The 18,563-nt window shown below is 36.0% G+C and overlaps 1 protein-coding gene across 1 annotated transcript in view; it reads right to left on the bottom strand.

The window, feature by feature from the left end:
• Positions 1 to 452: 452 nt before the first annotated feature.
• LOC150074884 (acyloxyacyl hydrolase-like) overlaps positions 453 to 18,563 on the bottom strand; it is a 154,028-nt gene continuing 135,917 nt past the window's right edge. The window contains exons 11-12 of the mRNA XM_090389413.1: positions 7,181 to 7,257; positions 453 to 625 (exon numbers count right to left, since the gene is read on the bottom strand). Coding sequence (XP_090245539.1) covers positions 497 to 625; positions 7,181 to 7,257 — 206 coding nt within the window. The 3' untranslated portion in view covers positions 453 to 496. The remainder of the gene's footprint in view (positions 626 to 7,180; positions 7,258 to 18,563) is intronic.

Here is an 18,563-nt window from a genome sequence, read left to right as displayed (position 1 = left end):
CCGTCACTACCAAATATGGAGGATGCGGAAAGGTCAGGGAATGACCACCGCATATTCCCAGAGCAATATGGCCTTAGTTGCTAATGCTCCTAAAAACCAAATAAATAACTAGTTGGAAAAACTACAAGATCCTGCCTGTTCTCCATTACTAGTGTACTGATTTGGGCACTAGTCAGGTCACACACTGTGTACTTTAGTTTGAATACAATTGAAACTTCCTAAAAATGTTCTTAAAATGTATAATTAAAATTTAGTCATACAATTGAGTTAAACAAAAGTTAAGTCTCTAATAAACTTCATTTATTATCAATTTATTTACTTAGAAAATTTTACAAGCCTTCTTAAAAAATATATACATATAGTTCACAAACTATACTTCAAAGAAAATTTGTTGGCTAGTTTTTGGGTACTCTCACAGCTATTCAAGATGCAAAATATTCTGCATTCTTTGTCTTTACAGTAAATACACAAAATTAGCAATTAACTTAAACTTTTATTAATGGCCACCTTGGTTGCCAAATAGTTTTAAAATCTTTTCATTATTAGGATTAACTTCACCTAAAAGCTGGGGATATTTTGTACTGAGTTCTTCCCATATTGCTTTGGTCACAAAAGGTTGCACTTCCTGGAAAAATCAGATTAGAAAGTCAGTAAAGCAATACATTTACTGGTAATTTTATTTTAGGCTACTTTTAATATTCACATACAGTAGAACCCGGCATAAGAAGTTTTTCCCTGTACTAGGTTTGGTTTCTTAAGTCCCAATTTCAACTCGTGTAAAAAGTTTTCCCGCATAAAAAGTTTGTGATAAAAAATACATAATGTATTATTATAATTATGTTTTCCCACTTAATACGTTTTTTAAATATAGAAATTATTTATTTTTAATAATAAAAAATATTAAAACAATATAAACATTTGGTAATCAAACAAGTTAGTGCCAAGCATCATTTTAGTTCATAGTAAACCACTGAATTAGATGAAATGGCATTGTTTTTGATATACATGTATCTCATATTGTGAATGCCTTCACAATGAGTTGCCCTAATATTGCACTACCTCCAATAAGCAATGCTTTGCCAATGGAGAAGACTAATGTTACTTATTCTCGGTGGTATCGAGTGGCGGATCCAGATAAAAATGACGGGAGGGGCACCATTTTGTGCACTAGAATGTTGATCACATTAGTATCAGTGTTGCCAACTGTAGCCAGTTGAAAATAGCTGAGCCACAATTCAAAGTGTCAAAATTTTGCCTTTTTTTTTTTTTTTTTTGGTACATACTTTGCCCCCTGCTCGCTGCACTCGCTTCTTTTGATAAAGTAAAATAAAATACAGAAGCTTTCGACACTGTGTGTATGTCTCTTCCTCTGCTATGAATACATAAATATGTTACATAGTACCACGTGGTCATGTTAGATAAACAGTGCGTGACCATGCTTAAACAGAAACTTGTTTTACCACAGTAAAACAAGCTTCTTTTACGCATTTTTGTATTTGTTACATATTACCACATAACCTGCATCTCTCTTCTCCCATTGGCTGAATCACTAGGAGGAAAATTATTTTAATGTATAGAAAGATAATATCAAAAATAAATTAATTTAAATTAAGAAAATAAAATAATAAAAATAAAAACAAAAGCCCTGTCTAACAACACACTAATAGGAATAACATGTTTTTTTTAAAGATTTTATTTTTTTTTGTAAGATAAACTAAGAGAAAAGCAATTAACAGAAATGAAAATATTGCACAGTATATATTTTGATATATACAATATTTTTGTATCACAGTAAAAAAGAATTACAATCTTAATTATAAAAGGAGACATACAAACCATTAAACTTTTTAATAAAGATTGCGATGTAGTTTAGGGCTGAAGCCTCAGGTTAAGAGTTTAATGTACAAGTTAGTGCAATTGCATCATTTCTGTACATCGCCATCTACTTAAGTAGTTATAAATTGGCATCAGTGTATCTCATATTGTGAATACCTTCACAACGAGTTGTCATGATATTGCACTACCTCGAATAAGTAACGCTTCACCATAGGAGAAGACTATTGTTACTTATTCTCAGCGGATACCATCACCCATATGGCACAGTTTTGGAGCTTATTGGCTCCTCATCAGTGGGTGGGCAGGGCACCTCTCATATTGTGGATTTATACTTCGCAACTGGGTTGTCATCATTGCAACACCAGGGTACCTGCCCACCCACCCACTGATGAGGAGCCAATAGGCTCCGAAACAGTGCTGTATGGGTGATGGTATCCGCCTGAGAATAAGTAACAATAGTCTTCTCCTATGGTAAAGCGTTACTTATTTGAGGTAGTGCAATATCATGGCAACTCGTTGTGAAGGAATTCGCAATATGAGATATACTTAATTATGTCAATTGCACTAACTTTTACACTTTTTAATAAATTAATATAATTTAAAGCAAAGAATCCAATGTTGTTTGCATAGTTTTTGTCCTATATGCATTTTTAACTGAGCACAGGCATTATCAAATGCAACAGTTGTTTCTTTATCAGCATTACTGCAGGCCACACATTCTATATTATGCTCAATGCATTTTGAGCATCTTTTAGATGGCAGTGTGTATGCTTCTTCACTTTCACTGTCCCTTGTAACAAAAACATCATCGCTTTGATTGGTGTTCAGCAGCTCTTCTGGTGTTGATATTGCTGTAGTAGCAAATTCACCAACAAAATCCATATGCTCCTTTAAATTTCCCATTCCTTGATGTTGCTATCACATTCGTCCGTTGGACCATGTTTTTCGATTATATTCTCTCCAAAGCCACTCTTTCTGAAGCAGTTGATAATTACACATTGATGCAATGCTGTCCCAAGCAATAAAGATTACGGATTGCATCCAAGACATTCCAATTTGGCTGCAATTGTTCCCTCCTATGTTGTGGATCAAGTACCTTGTCAGGAGGGCTCTATATGCTCTCTTGAGGTTTTAAATAATTCCTTTATCCAGTACAACATAAAACTGGTGGTACTGGGAGGTAAAAACAACAGCCATATATTTGTCAACTTAAATGTCTCAGCATAATGTGCTGTACAATGATCTAGAATGATCAAAGGGTTCATTTTTTCTGTCCACTTTTGATAACCAAGACTGAAAAATTCTGACTGTAAGCCAAGCACTTTTATTGGCCTCATAATCACAGGAAAATTAGTTAACTTCTTTAAAACATCTTGGCTTGGAAAACTTACCAACCACAAGTGGGGTAATTTTGTACTGCCATCTGAATTGCAGCATAACAGAGCAGCGAGTCTTTGTTTACTTAATTTTCCACCATGACAAGACTCTTCCTCAAACAGCAAATGTTTTGTTTGGCAGGAAATTATAAAATAAGCCTGTCTCGTCAAGTTTAAAAATATCCTTTGCCTCATATTTTTCAAGAATGGTCCGTACAGAACACAACCGGTCTGTAGGCTTATCTTTGTTGACTAATCCATACTTGTTGCAAACATTTCGCGAAACTCCAACCCAAGCACGGTACTAAGTACTATAGGTTATAATACCTCTCGTGTTTGGGGTTCTCATAAAAAAAAAAAAAAAAAAAAAACCAAGCCACTGCTTTATTTGAAGTTGCTAAGCTAGATAATTTGCTTTTTCTTGCAAAATTGGACCTGATATTGGCAAATTAGATGCATGCATCCACTTGAAAAGTATTGTTTCAAGCTTCTCATGTTTTGCACCATGAATTTGTTTCCTGTTTTTTATCGCTGCTCTAGTATCAGGTGCTTCTTTTCGTTTTTCGGTTTTTTAAGGTTTAAGTTTTTTTTTTCAGTTTTTCAGTATTGTAGGTAAAGGGATGTTGTATTCCTTTGCAATGTCTGTTTTACTTCAATCCATCCTATCAGCCTCCTGTATAATTTTCAGTTTAATTTCCAGGCTTAATTCAGTCTGTTTACATTTGGTTGCCATAACACTGCTAGATGAGATTTAATATAAACAAACTTTAAATTAATATAAAGACAAGTTCCAAAAAAGACATCAATTCAGATAAAATGGCACAAAAAAACAGATTATACTGTACTGTAGCAAAAGACTTTGAAATGTCACAACAAGGAGAGTGAGGGAGTTTATGAAAACAACTTAGAAAAACTGTTTTTATTCTTTTGTTAATTTAATAGTTCATCCTGCACAAAGATGTTTTTCAGAGTGCACTTAAGTAGCTACCATAAACTGGTTTTGTTTACACAAAAGTACATTCTAACAAGCAGTGCCATCCTTTGGGAAGCAGGGAACTGGGTGGCCAGAAGCAAAAATAGGGGCAATAATCGGACAGTTGTGCCAAGATTTGTATTAAACATACAAAGTGCAGGATGGGGGTTACTGTATGTGATGGACATGTGAGTCATTATCAACAACATTTGACACAGTATTGTGGCTGGTTGGTTCTTGATAGTGATTGGGTTATTTTTTTATAGACATATGCCAGCCATAGGTGACAATGGGCATGAACACATCTATAGAAATTTAGCAATTAACATTTCTTTGTCTATCTGTCATTACTCAACAATCCAATGGATCAATTTTCACTAAATATATCTGGCTCTTTTAGAACAATTTGTGGACCAAGAGAAATCCAGCAATTATTATTATTATTTTTTTTCATACATATCACATAGGCTATCCATATATCATATATTGTAGCCAAAGTGCTGGATATTATATTTGTTGCCATTCACTGATTGGAAGAATGAATGAGCAATACGGTGGATGTGCAGAAATGAAATGCTCTTGGTTTATGCATAAAAGTTATTCCTTTATTTGCTCTGTTTTTTTTTATTTTATTGTTATAAATCATGAATTATTAGTATTTTTTAATGCACTAGAAACGTATCACATTGCATGCATTAACTAACTAGTTAACCTAATTCCCATAGATATGAAAATTCACTTTTTCGGCTACGTATGTGATGTGTGGCCAAACGTGAGTTTATGTTTCAAAGTAACATCCGGTATCTTATTGCAGTTATTATGATGTACACAGATTCTGTACACTAGTCCTCATGTCTTGATTCATGAGTTATAGAATGATCCCTAATCTTTGATAACTGGTGATCTATTTTGCACTGTTATACATTTGCTGGGAGCAGTTACTGACTCTGAAGCACATGAAAATGCTCCTCTGCCACCTTAGTCTGTCAAAAGCACTTTTTGTAAGGAGTGCTTTTTGTGTAACTACCTGATAAAGTGTGTCCTTGGTACAATGTAGAGCCAGTATGTAACCTATGCTGATTCCCTTATGGAACAGTTATTATCCTTTTCTTTCATTTTCAGGGATCACATTTTGAGGCTTCCTTTTTTTTGCCCTTACATTCCTCACACTTGTGACCTACGTGACACACTGGCCACAGTTGGGGGGTAGTCTCTGTGCAATGTCATTCTGAATGCTTGTAGCATCTTGTCACCAGGATAAAATTCTATACTTGTATAAAACACACCTTAGGTATATTCTGCCCTATTCCATGACAGTTCTCACCCCCACTCGTGGGGGGAAATCAGTAATCCAATTTTTGCTTGACTCTGCTCTGTTCTGTTCTGTGCCAGAAAACATTGGTGTCATTCCTTATTTCCTCAAGAGTGATTCCAAACTCTGTTTTTTTATAATACAAGTCATTGATAAATTCTCATCTCAGATATACAAATTATAATTTTTGGGAAAGCTTTGTTCAGTTGCTCTACCATGGTCCCTAGCTCAGTAATCTCATGCACATTGTGATTTTGTTGGCATCAAGCATTTCTCTAAGAAATTTTTTACTATGCAGCTGATATTTTTCACCTTGAGGCTCTTGATATTTTCCTTTTGATTTTTTGTTATTTGTTGCTTTAGTGCAAAGCTAGCCTTAGCACTGCTGTTTTCACTGCTGGCTTGTAGTATGATAACTTGAGTATTATTGGGGGAAGGATATTTGTCAAACAGAATTATCCAGATTGTTTGATCTTTCTGGCTGTGCTTCTTGTGAGCACCTCTGCAAATGTTGGTCTAGTTTGTTGTGTAGTTTTGCAGGTTTGTGACTATTTCTTGCTTTGGCTTTAAGGTCAAATTTTCTGTGAGTAAATTTGTTCAGACCTTATCAATTACTCTCATTATATGACTTACTCTCAATATACTGGGCATCCCATTTGAACTTTCAGAGCTGGATTCTGACTGTGCGGGGGATGAATCTCCTCCCCATTTCATCTGCATATGTTCTGTTGTTGTCTTCCATAGCTATAATTATGATGTCTTCTGTCATTTTGCAGTTTTTTTGAGTATTTAGCTGTTTTAGATTTGTTAGTGTTCACTCCCAATTGCATCTCCAAAAAAAAAAACTAATAATAATAATTCTAACACAGTAGTGAAAACAGGTATTTTCATAAGATTTTTCCTATGAAATTTCACTCTAATATTCTCTGAGTGCATGGTTTACATATTCCAATTGCAGATAAATCAGATGGTAAACAGTGAAGATATGAATATTAATAATATGTGGATTTACTAATATGCCAATTTATTGGTTTCAGAATGTTATTATTATGAATATTAATAATGTGTGGATTTACTAATTTGCCATTTTATTAGTTTCAGAATGTTTAGATGAATAGAAATAAGATTTTACAGGCTTCTTCTGTAGCTACAGACAGAAGATATAAAACAATAGTCATGGAAAAGAGGAATCATGCAGATCTTTCCATTTAGCCATTTAGCTAATGCAAAATGAAATGAGGCTTAGGGCTGGCAATGGGGGGGAAATCCATTGGAGAAGAGGACTAGCATTAACTGTGTGCTTCGATGGGGTTATTGGTGAAGGGGAAAACATCATTTCAGCTATAAAAATGAAAATAAATGAAAATAAATAAAAATGAACTAGAGTTATGAATATTAAAATCGCCAAGGAAAATTACTTCACTGTTAAGAAAGTTCGATTAGAGAAAGTAAAGTTTCAAATAAAGAAGTCAAAGTTCTTTCCAATATCAATGTAGCATAGTACAACATAAAATGAGCACACAAATTATGTTGTGATAATTGTGAACAATGTTTCCACATCCCAACCCCCTAGAGGTTGAATAGTATCTTTGTGAATCACTTTTTCAGCTGATAGCACTAATCTACAAACTAAATTAAGTATAATTTGGTGTACAATGTCTGTTGGTTCTACAGTTGAATTACCTGTGTTGGATGAAGACTATCTACTGGTTCTAGGAACCGCCAGAGTTCATTTCCAGCTTCTTGCCATTCAACTATCACTGAAAAAAAAAAATAATAAAAAAAATATATATATATATGTATATATATATACACACACATATTTATTATTACTTTTTAATGTAAAATGTTTTGTGAACATTTTTCAGACATTGAAGTTAAGTTAGAAGTTAATAATTTTTGTAACATTAACTTAACTTGCTATTTTCCCCCCCTCAAAATTAACTAAGTAATTTTATTTGGGAAACAGAACCTTCATATGTACTGCATTCAGAGACTGATGATTGAATGGGTGAGGAATGGTGACTTTCCTTTTCCATCCACCAGACTCTATGCACATATTGTTGTATATGCATTTACAACGGCTGCTGTCATTGCTTCAGTCTAGGTTGAAAAAGAGGCCTGTACGCCTAAATATAAATGACCTTGTAGTCATTTATTTTATTGCTTTTATTCTATTTGCTGTGTCACATATATTTATTCTTATCAATTTTAATTGCTGCATTGTGCATTTTATTTCTTTTATTTATTCACTTTTAATATCATTTATGTTTGTAAATACATAGGCATTATTTTAATGCAATCTTTACACAAATTAATGTTAACTTATATTGATAAAATATTGCAACCACTGTATTTTTATTTTAAATTAAATTATTTAATGTTTAAGTCAGTGGTTGCAATATTTTATCAATATAAGTTAACATTAATTTGTGTAAAGATTGCTCTCATTAAAATGGAATTTTAATTTTTGAGTTCAACAGTTAGGAATACCCCTACACAGTGGAACATGCAGTTGAAATGGAAATTTTTTTTCATCATATTAAATTACAGAATAGGAACATACTAGACTGTTTAATTAACTTTATATGACTAGGAAACACTAAATTCCAACACTACAAAAAAAGTCAACTGACAGAAATTCATCTGGTACATTGGAGTGCAACCAACTGCTTTGGAGACTGAAAGAAAACTAAAGTGAGTATGATGGATCTAAGCTGAACTGAGATTAAGAGAATAGACTCATCCTTTATTTTCTTCATTTTTGTTACAACTGGGAGTGTGACCACTGCCAGGTTAAGTTGTTCTAAATTAACCTTCCCATAGATACTGCCACATTGCTGTACCTGACAGCCCTCTGTTGCATTAAATATTAAAACTTGTCATGCACTCAAATGAATTTATTCACCATACTAACTAATTAACAGTTAAATCTGTAATATTCAAAATGTGCAAGTGTGTAAAACTTTCCCCTGATTCTAAGGATGTGCTCATTATTATAGTTAAAGGTTTGATTGTCTCTGTCTATAACAGCTAATGAAGATGAATGTCATCTTCCTCAAAAAATAACTTAACAAAACTGCAGCATTTAAACTTAATAAGAAAATATTTATATTTAATTATGAACATTAATAAAAGAACTTATATTATTTAAACTTCCAGAAATAATCTTGGAGCACTTGCAGCTGTTTCATATGTGTATATATCAAAACATTGGGATGTATGCTTATATCTCTGAACAGCCCTGAAGCTTACCTATGTAATGCAAAACTATAGTTCCACATTTTTTTCTAAGATGTCTAATTGGATTAATGATAATTTTCAAAATTCTTTTGCATGCTGGATAAAACTTTGTCAAAGGCTTGACAAAGTGCATACATTTAAGCTCTAATAAAATTAGAGCTTAAATGTATGCACTTTTTTTTTTCTAAAAAATGCTGCTTAAAATTCCGGTCTGAAAGTATAATTCGTACATGCAGTGATGTCTTTAACATTAACTATAACCATAGACAGTATGGTCAAAAAGTCCAAGGTGGCCATTCCAAAAAAGCTAGCTCTTTTATTCTGTGACCATTTCAGATCACATATAACAGAAACACATAAAAAGAGTGGTTGCTGAATTAAACACTAAGTTAGCTATAATTTTAGGAGGCCTTAGCTAACTGCAGTCATTGCATATCTCAATTAACAAATCCAAAGTATTCATATGTGAAAAGTGAACGGATGGAGGCACTAAATCGTGAACCAAGCAAGCAACCATTTTCCAGATGTGTCAAGGTGAAAAATTACCGGGAGTTAAGTGAAACATGAGACAGCTGTCATGTTTTTCAAGAAATGTTGAATCAACAGTATCCTTGGTGGCCTGATGATGATGATGCACTTTTTACGAGCCACGTGAAAAGTAATAAGAAAGTAAAAATTAAGACTATAATATGAGTAATAACAAGTGTGACAGTAATGGCATAATGGTGTTATGGCATTATAGGATGAGTAAAAGCTTCATTTTACACTGACATTTTGTTAAAACACACATGATTCTGCGTTTAAAATATTATTATTATTATTATTATCCATATGGTGCAAGGAAGCCTGAGACTTATGCTGCACCTGCCAAAAAAAATATTCCCTGAGTTACTCTGAGAGAGAGAAAAGGGAATCACCAAGAAAGAGAAGAATGATGATATTCAGCTCAGGACCCTGGGTGTGCCAAACCCATACTCACCAGATGTGAGCCTCTGGGGTTAAATATAAGCAAGAAAATATTTTTTTTCTAAAATTTGTCTTCTGCAACTGGGATCATCTTACCATCTGCAAAATATGTTAACTAAACTTGTCTTTCCAGGTTTCCCTGAATGACAGGATCAATAATTTCCTTACATTTCGAGGGTACAGCTCTAAAACGGTGTTCGCAGGCTGGCCGCTAGTTAGTACACCAGACCGAACCTATTGTAACTCTCTAGGAGGCTTCCGGATCAGCTAGTGTATAATCTTGCTACCTCTACTCTGCCAAATAGTGACTGGAGGGAGTCCGAGTAGTGTGTATGCGGGGAGCATTGTCGAGGATCTGGGTATATTCTTACCACATGTACGCCATATCCAAAAAATTCATTACTTCATACAGCATGCCCAACCCACTTTCTTACTATTGAATACACCATGAATTGTCAAACTAATAGAGCAAGCTTATCTGTGAAAAGATCTAAACCTCCCAAACACTTCCTAATACATTTCACAAATATACGTGGTCTCAATTCTAATCTCAACGATATCCATTTCCACTTGCAGTCTGCCAAACCCCATGTACTTTTTCTGACAGAATCTCAGTTATCGGTTGATTCAACTACTGCTCATCTCAGATGCCCAAATTATTCGCTGTATGATTCCTTTCGCCTCAAAGGTGGTACTTGTGCATATGTCCGTTCTGATATTCCCTGTCAGAGACTTGTCAATTTATAATCTCCTCTCTTTGATCTTCTCTGGCTTAAAATCTCTCTACCTCATTGTGCTAAATTCATCTGTTGTCTCTACTGTTCTCCCAACTCCACTAATCACTTGGAGCTCTTTGACTTCCTCTCTTTGCAACTTGACTTTCTCCAGTCCAACTTTCCTAACAGTGAGGTAATTTTCCTTGGTGATTTTACTGTTCACAACTCCAGCTGGCTTCCATTTTCTAGTCACACCGACCCAGCAGGTCGAGATGCTGAGGCTTTTGCAATTACTAATGACCTAGCACAGATTGTTCATTTACCTACAAGAATACCGGACAATCCTAATCATACAGCCAATACGCTTGATCTTCAGATCACAACTTGGTGATTGTCTCTTCTCCAATGGAACCTTTATCTCATGGCTATTCCCAACCTTGTATTGTTTGGCATTACAAGAATGCAAAATGGGATGACCTGCGAGACTTGTTTTCTTCTTTTCCTTGGTCGGATTACTGTTTCAAAACTTCTGATGTCAACGTTTGCTCAGATCGTGTCAGTCAAATTATTCTAGCAGGAATGGAATCCTTTATCCCACACTCCACTTTAAAATCTCGCCTTTATCTAAACCTTGGTTTTCCAATAAATGTGCTAAGGCTGTCCAAGAGAAGAATGTTGCATATCATAATTGGCTTGTTTCTAATTCTTCAGTGTCATTTTCTGCCTACACCAAAGCTCGCAACAATTGTAAAGCAGTTATTAATCAGTCCAAACTAGAGTTTGAGCAGGCTAAGAGTAGAAAACTTGGTTCTTGCCCTAATGGTAGCCGAGCATTCTGGTCTCTTGACAAAGCTATTGGCCGCAACTTCTGCCCATCTCTGCTCCCACCTCTGTCCAAACCAGATGGTTCTGTGTGTCACTTCAGCCAAGGATAAAGCTGACCTGCTAGCATCCCATTTTTCTTCCGGCTCATGTATTAATGATCTTGGTAAAACACCTCCCACCATTCCCAACACGCTCCATTCAATGCCTCCTGTGGTCTTCCGTCAAAAGGATATCAGAAGGATTTTGATGAATCTTGATGCTAAGAAAGCTCCAGGTCCTGATGGTATTTCTCCACTTGTTCTCAAAAGCTGTGCTCCTGAACTTACTCCTATTCTTTGCCGCCTTTTCTCACTTTCTTATTCCAAAGGTGTTTTTCCTTCTGCTTGGAAATTTGCTCATATCCAGCCAGTTTCTAAAAAGGGTGATAAATCCCTCCCATTCAATTATCGTCCCATTGCAATTACTTCTACTCTTTCTAAAGTAATGGAGAAATCAATTAACCGCCAACTCTTAACTACCTAGAAACCTTCCGTCTGATCAACGATCGCCAGTATGGATTCTGTCAGTGTCGATCCACTGGTGATATTCTGGCTTATGTTACCCATTTATGGACTAATTCAATGGAAAGGTTCGGTGAAACACAAGTAGTTGCTTTTGACATCTCAAAGGCTTTTGATCGTGTTTGGCATAAAGGTCTTCTAAACAAGCTTCCATCTTATGGTTTGCCAACTGTTTTTAGTAATTGGTTATCCAGTTTTCTCTCTGATCGCTCACTGAGGGTGATGGTAGATGGCTCTCTGTCTTCTAACTTCTCCACTAATGCCGGTGTCCCCCAAGGTTCAGTTCTTTCCCCCACTCTTTTCCTCTTGTATATCAATGACCTTCTTCCATTGACTGGAAATCCTATCCATAGTTTTGCCGATGATAGCACATTGCATTCAACTTTCCATTTTGAGAAACCTTGTCCCGCTCAATCAGCTTCAACTTGTCGAAAATCTGCTACCAATTCCTTAAATGCCGATCTTCAGGTAATTCTCCAGTGGAGCAAAGACAACTTAGTTGATTTCAACCCTTCTATAACTCAGTCTTGTCTTATATCTCGCAAAAAGGATTCTTCTGCTCCTATGCTTATGTTTAGTGACACTCTGATTTCTAGGCAAAATGATATATCTCTTTTGGGGATTACCCTTACTTCTAATCTCTCTTGGCACAAGCACATTACAAATATTGCTTCCTCTGCATCTAAAAAAAACTTGGTTTTCTCTTTCGCTCTCGGCATTACTTTTCTTCCAAACAGCTGCTCACTCTGTATAAATCACAAATCCCCTGCCATGGAATATTGTTCCCACATTTGGGGTGGTGCCCCCAAAACCTTTCTCAGGCTTCTTGATTCCATTCAGAAGAGGGCAGTTAGGTTAATTAATGATTCATCTCTAACAGAGTCTCTCCACTCGCTTTCTCATAGACGCACTGTTTCTGCTGCATGCCTCTTCTACAGATACTTCCATGGGCACTGTTCTTCTGAATTGGCTTCTATAATTCCCGCTCTCTCTTTCAAATCGATCCAAACACGTGCCGCCATCAGCCAACATCCATTTACTGTCCAACTTCAAACCCACAGAACCAACTTTTCATCTTCCTCATTTATTTATTCAACTGCCGTTTTCTGGAACAACCTTCCTTCCTACGTATTTCCTGAAAATTACAATCTACAGAAGTTCAAGTCCAATGTCAACAAATATCTTCTTTCGTATTCTCAACCTCCAATCCAAGCACGGTACTAAGTGCTATAGGTTCTAATACCTCTCGTGTTTGAGGTTCACATAAAAAAAAAATAAAGAACTTTCTCTGGACTAATGGAAAATAAGTGATATATTTGACATTTGTGTCTTGACCATTCAATATGTGACAAATATTTTAATTAAAAGAAATTATATTAACTATATTCTGGGTTGGTTAGCATAAATATAAAACAAACTTTCCAACTTCTCAAACAAAAACAGTTTCGTACAAATAACTCCTTAAGTTAATATTAAAGATTGACAAGTAGATTACATTTATATTCCATTTATTGTAATACTTTGAACTGGATCTGTGACTTTTTGATTTAAACACCCAGAACTTGAAAATCATGTGATTTTTCTAGTTCTGGGTGTTTGGATGTGTTAAAGGTTAGAATGATAATTGTTTACAGGAAAGTGAAAATATCTGAGATAATATCTTTTTTTACCTAGTACTCCTTATGGTGAAAGGTTATTCCATAAAAATTTCTAAAGACTTTTCATTGTTCACTTTCAAAATTTGGGCACTCCAAAATTTTTTCGTAGTTTGAGTGGGGAATTGCAGTTTTTGTATTATGGTGGATCTTCGGCTTGGAGGAAATAAGCTGGGTGACACATATATGTTCAATTTACAGTCATAATAGGACTGTCTCCTCATATCTCTCTTTCTCTTTTTTCTGATATCTTAAAACTTGAAAGTCTGTTGATATGCTGAAGGGATTTTTGTACTATCACATACCTTGCACTATTGACCTGTACACTCACTGGGAATAACACATTTAGATAATTATTTGTAGTTTCTTCTTCTTCTTGCCAGTTTATCTGCCATTGCATTAAGCAGCAACATCAAATTGTCAGTATATAGTATGTATGTATGGAATTAGAAGATGCGATTTTGCCACCATGTCATTCAACTCATTACTTATAATCCCAGTGTATCATGGGATCCACTCTGTGACATGGATCTGTTGGTTTCCAGAAGTTCTGCTATAATGCATTGAATCTGTCTGATGAGTAAGTATAGATTTTTTTTTTTTTTTTTTTCGGGAGGTGTTTTGATGTTCAGATATTTTCTAACGCCATCTTTATTACATAGAGTTCTACTATGTGCATGTGCTACATTCTTGCAGCAACTATTGCAATAAAATAGCATCCAAGGCTGATTAGATGTGCTATTTTGTACTATATCTGTACTGAAATATAGATTGGAAACTGGGTATGGAAAAGAGCATGCAGCCATCAAGAGTCAAGCTTAGTTAAGGATACTTTGCCATGTTTTGCTCATTAAGATACTCCAGTGCTAAACTGGTAACAAATTGGCACTATTATAATATTCCAAGGCGGGAAGTTGGTGAAAGAGCTACTTGATCTCATAATAAGTTGTAGTTTACTAAAATTCTGGAACTGTATGCTTAAAGAGCAATTTGTTCTTGGATGTTTTCCTGCACTATAACATGAACAAAGTTGTCAATGTTGTATAGATCTTATCTTGTAGCCATACTGAAACATTAGTTGGTGTTGATAGCTAGCTCATGGTCACCATGAGCTAGCTATCAACACCAACTGGATTTAGCATATAAACTGTGTACTGAAATTGACAAAAATCTCCTATGGCTATGCAATCTAGCCATTGAAGAGTATTCTTTTTTGCAGATTTTTGAATTTTATTATATACTTGGTCCCTGTTGTCAGGGTTGTACTGACAGATCATAATGAAACATGCAGCACAGTCTGACTAGAGTACAAAACAATCTGCTCTCACTGCTATTGCTGACAGGACTTGGCATGATATATTATTTGTTATTGAATTTTTACCAACAGTCTTTTTGTAGATAGTAGTAGAGGCTTGTGATGCAAGAAAGCAAGCTTATGTAGCATCAGCAAAAAAAAAAACATTTCACTCATCCGTTCCCTCTAAACCAGTTTGTCCAGTTCCTTCTTGAATTTATTTAAGCTATAAACTTCCACAATGACAGATGGAAGTTTGTTCCAGCAATCAACTACCCACTGGCTTAAGGCAAATTTCTGCACATCTATTCTACATCTGTCTTTCCTCAATTTGAATTTATGTCCCCTCAGGTTCATAATCTGACCAAGAAGAAGAATCTCACCAGAACTGAGCTTGCTTGATATGTTCCAAAAAGTTTAACTTTTTGTTTAAAATTAGCCCTGAAACTTTATCATCAGTTTTACCAGGTTTATTTATCCTTCTAGTTTCAGTTTTCTTGAAGATTACATTTAGGGTAGACATATAAGCAGATAAGTTTTTGCTAGATGATCTAAATATATTATTCCAGACCAAGCTGCTGACACTGTTGACAGCATTCTGTAGTTTCTTTCTTTAGTTCACTGTTCTGGGATTGGCTGGATAGACTAGTCAGCTACCTACAGTGTTTATTACTTGGGGTGATAACTAGTTTGCAACATTATTTATCTTAATTGTATATATAGACAGATATTGACAGATAAGAAATGGAAGGCAATATTCTGAAGACAGTTCTTGCGGAGCTGAATAGATTGCTGGATTGCATAGCAAGATTAGTGCGAGCATGGTGCGGGCAAAGTTTTTACGGCTCCAGCTAATAAAGAAGTTTTTCTTAAATTTTTACCATTTTATTGATTAAATTGGCATATTAATTTATTTTCTAAAAGTAGCTTTATATTCATAGTTACGATATTTAGTTTATTTTGAAATTAGACAGAGATTTTATGGGTTATTACTTAGTATCGCTGAAACTTGCCGCCATTGTGTAGTATCAATATGGAATAGCATAAGGTATAACATAAAACTAGATTGTGTAATACATAGCAGTGTAGTAGGAATCCTGTTAGCTTAGTATAGTATTGGCAATTAATCAATTAAATTTATAAATCCTTTTAATTTTTATTGTTAATTAAATTGTATTTAAACAGAAATCATGTCCCAGACAAGACAGCAAAGCAACGTGCACAAAGTAGTGAAAGTGCTGTGATTCGTGGGAGAACCAAGGGGGATGATTCTCCAATGCATTGCAGTCTAAAAAATATGTAAAATGTGACGTTTGCTGATCTCTCTCGAACAGGACATGATCTAGCCATGGAGGATGTTTTGTGTGTGTGTGTGTGCGCACGCGCTATGTGCACAGAATGTGAAGAAATTAGGTGCCCATCAGATTTCTGGATGGGCGTCTATGAGAGCTTGTAGAGTTGGGTGGATGCCCTCAAAGGAATTAAAATGGGGGCCCATCAAGCTCTCACGGTACACAACGCTACACATGTACAATATCCATACACTTTTAAATCTCTGGCATTTCCAGCAAACTGGCACACCCATCACAATGCAAGCAACATGGAGATGTGGGGAACCCCTGGTGCCGCTTGACACCAAAAACACTTTACACAAGCTCTCAGCTGCCTAACTCAATGTCAGTGCACCAGGCAACACGGCGACAACCTTCAAGGAAGAATGCGTTTGGTCCCACAGGAGTTAGTTATGGTTGGTGACTCAATTGTCAGGGAAATATATTGTGCAAAAAGGATAGGTGGAATAAGACCAGGGTATGTCTGCCAGGGGCAAAAGTTGATGACATTGTAAAGCAGATATCATCTTTTAAGGGCACAAAAGGTGATATCTTTGTACATGTTGGCACTAATATTAAGTATAGGAGATCTGCAGATTTACTTAGCAAAAAAAAAAAAAAAAAAGTCACGAGTTAGGGTTAAATTTGAAAGTGTCTGCAATCCTGCCCAGACACGGTAGGAGGGAGTATATAATGAAAGCCTTGTCAATCAGTTCAGCACTGGAGAGATTGTGCAGGGCTCATGGGGAAGAATTTTTCTCAGCGTGGTCTGTGCTTGTTAACAGGAGAGATTACTTCTACGGGAATGGGATACATTTAAATATAAAAGGGTGCAAGAATATTTGCTGATGATATCAAGGCAATGATAGGGGGATCCACAGACTAATAGATTAACAGTAGCCGCAGGCAGAGGTGGAAAATGATTCTTGCACTGCTACTTTTGGAATGAGCAGCAGCCCGGAAAGCAAGTTACAGGCAAGCAAAGGCAGATTATGAAAATCTTTGGCAAAGGATGCAAAGAAAAACAGCAAAGACTTCTTTACGTATATAAACTCTAAAAGGAAGGGGATGAATTAGATTGGTCCACTTATATCAATGGTTTCACTGTAGATCATCATTCTCAAACTGAGTATTTTGCATCTAAATTCACACACGAGGAGAGGGCCAGCTGTTTTATCAAAATCTAACAGGGAGTAAAATGATTTTGTAATAACTAAGAGCAAAGTGGAGGAGAAATCGTTGATGTTAAACATAAGAACCTGGGGTAGATTGCATCTATTCGGTTATATTAAAGAAGGTAGCAAACCGTTAGCCATAATTATGAGAGCATCCTTTGACTCGGAGGGAAGTCCCCACCGAATAGACATGTGCAGGGTGATCAAAGGATGACACGGGTAATTACAGACCTGTTTAGTTTGATTTCTGTTCCAGGACAAATAATGGAGTCACTGGTTAAAGAAGCATTGCAGGATCATCTGGACAAGACAGCAGTAATAATTCAGACACAGCATGGGTTTGCCAAGAGGAAGTCTTGTCTGACCAATTTGATTGGATGCTATGATGTGGTCGCAAAGGAACTGGATGCAAAAAATAATTTTGATATCTACTTGGATTTGAGGAAAGCTTTTGATACTGTTACACATGGAAGACTACTGTACAAATTTGAGCAGTATGGCATTAAGGGCAAGTTGCTACAATGGATAAAAGGATGGTTGAGTGCAAGAAGACAGAGAGTGGTGGTCAATGGGTACTGTTCTACGTGGACTAATGTTATTAGTAGTGTCTCTTGGGGTTCAGTGTTGGGCCCATCATTGTTTTGTATATTTATAAATGATATTGATGAAGGTATATCACACTTAATGTCCAAGTTTGCAGATGATACAAAGGTTGGCAGGGTTTTTAATGACAGTATGCTGCTGCAACAGGACCTGGAAAAGTTGGGTAGATGGGCTGAGAAGTGGCAACTGAAGTTTAACATTGACAAACGCCAAGTACTGCACATGGGTAGCAGTGACCCCATAGAAATATACCAACTGGGGGTGGTGTTACACTCAGGATAGTGGAGAATGAAAAGAGACCCGGGGTAATTGTGCAGTCAGATATGAAGTTTTCTGAGCACTGGATATCATATACTTGGATTTGAGGAAAGAGGCTGCAAGAGTACATCTTGGGAGTCTTGTGAATGATATACAGGAATTTTGCAAGCAGGGATAAGTATGTGATTATCCCCTTGTATAAGGCAATGGTCAGGCCACACCTTGGTTACTACATACAGGTCTGGAAGCCTCATTTTAGGAAGGATGTAGAGTTGCTAGAATGAGTACAGAGAAGGGCAACAAGGCTGGTGAGGGTGACTAAGGGTGCTCTTACGAAGAAATGCTTAAGTTCTGCAAATTGCAACTTCTGCAGACTAGGCACCTGCGAGGTGATCTGATTATGGTGTATAAGGCCTTGAATGGATTGAGATTGAGCAGGC

This window comes from Mastigoproctus giganteus, unplaced genomic scaffold (genome assembly GCF_048544385.1).
Source record: "Mastigoproctus giganteus isolate SK-2022 unplaced genomic scaffold, ASM4854438v1 scaffold_16, whole genome shotgun sequence".
Taxonomy (NCBI): domain Eukaryota; kingdom Metazoa; phylum Arthropoda; class Arachnida; order Uropygi; family Thelyphonidae; genus Mastigoproctus; species Mastigoproctus giganteus.
The sequence above is the reverse complement of the archived record's forward strand: the minus strand, read 5'-3'. Positions and strand labels throughout refer to the sequence as shown.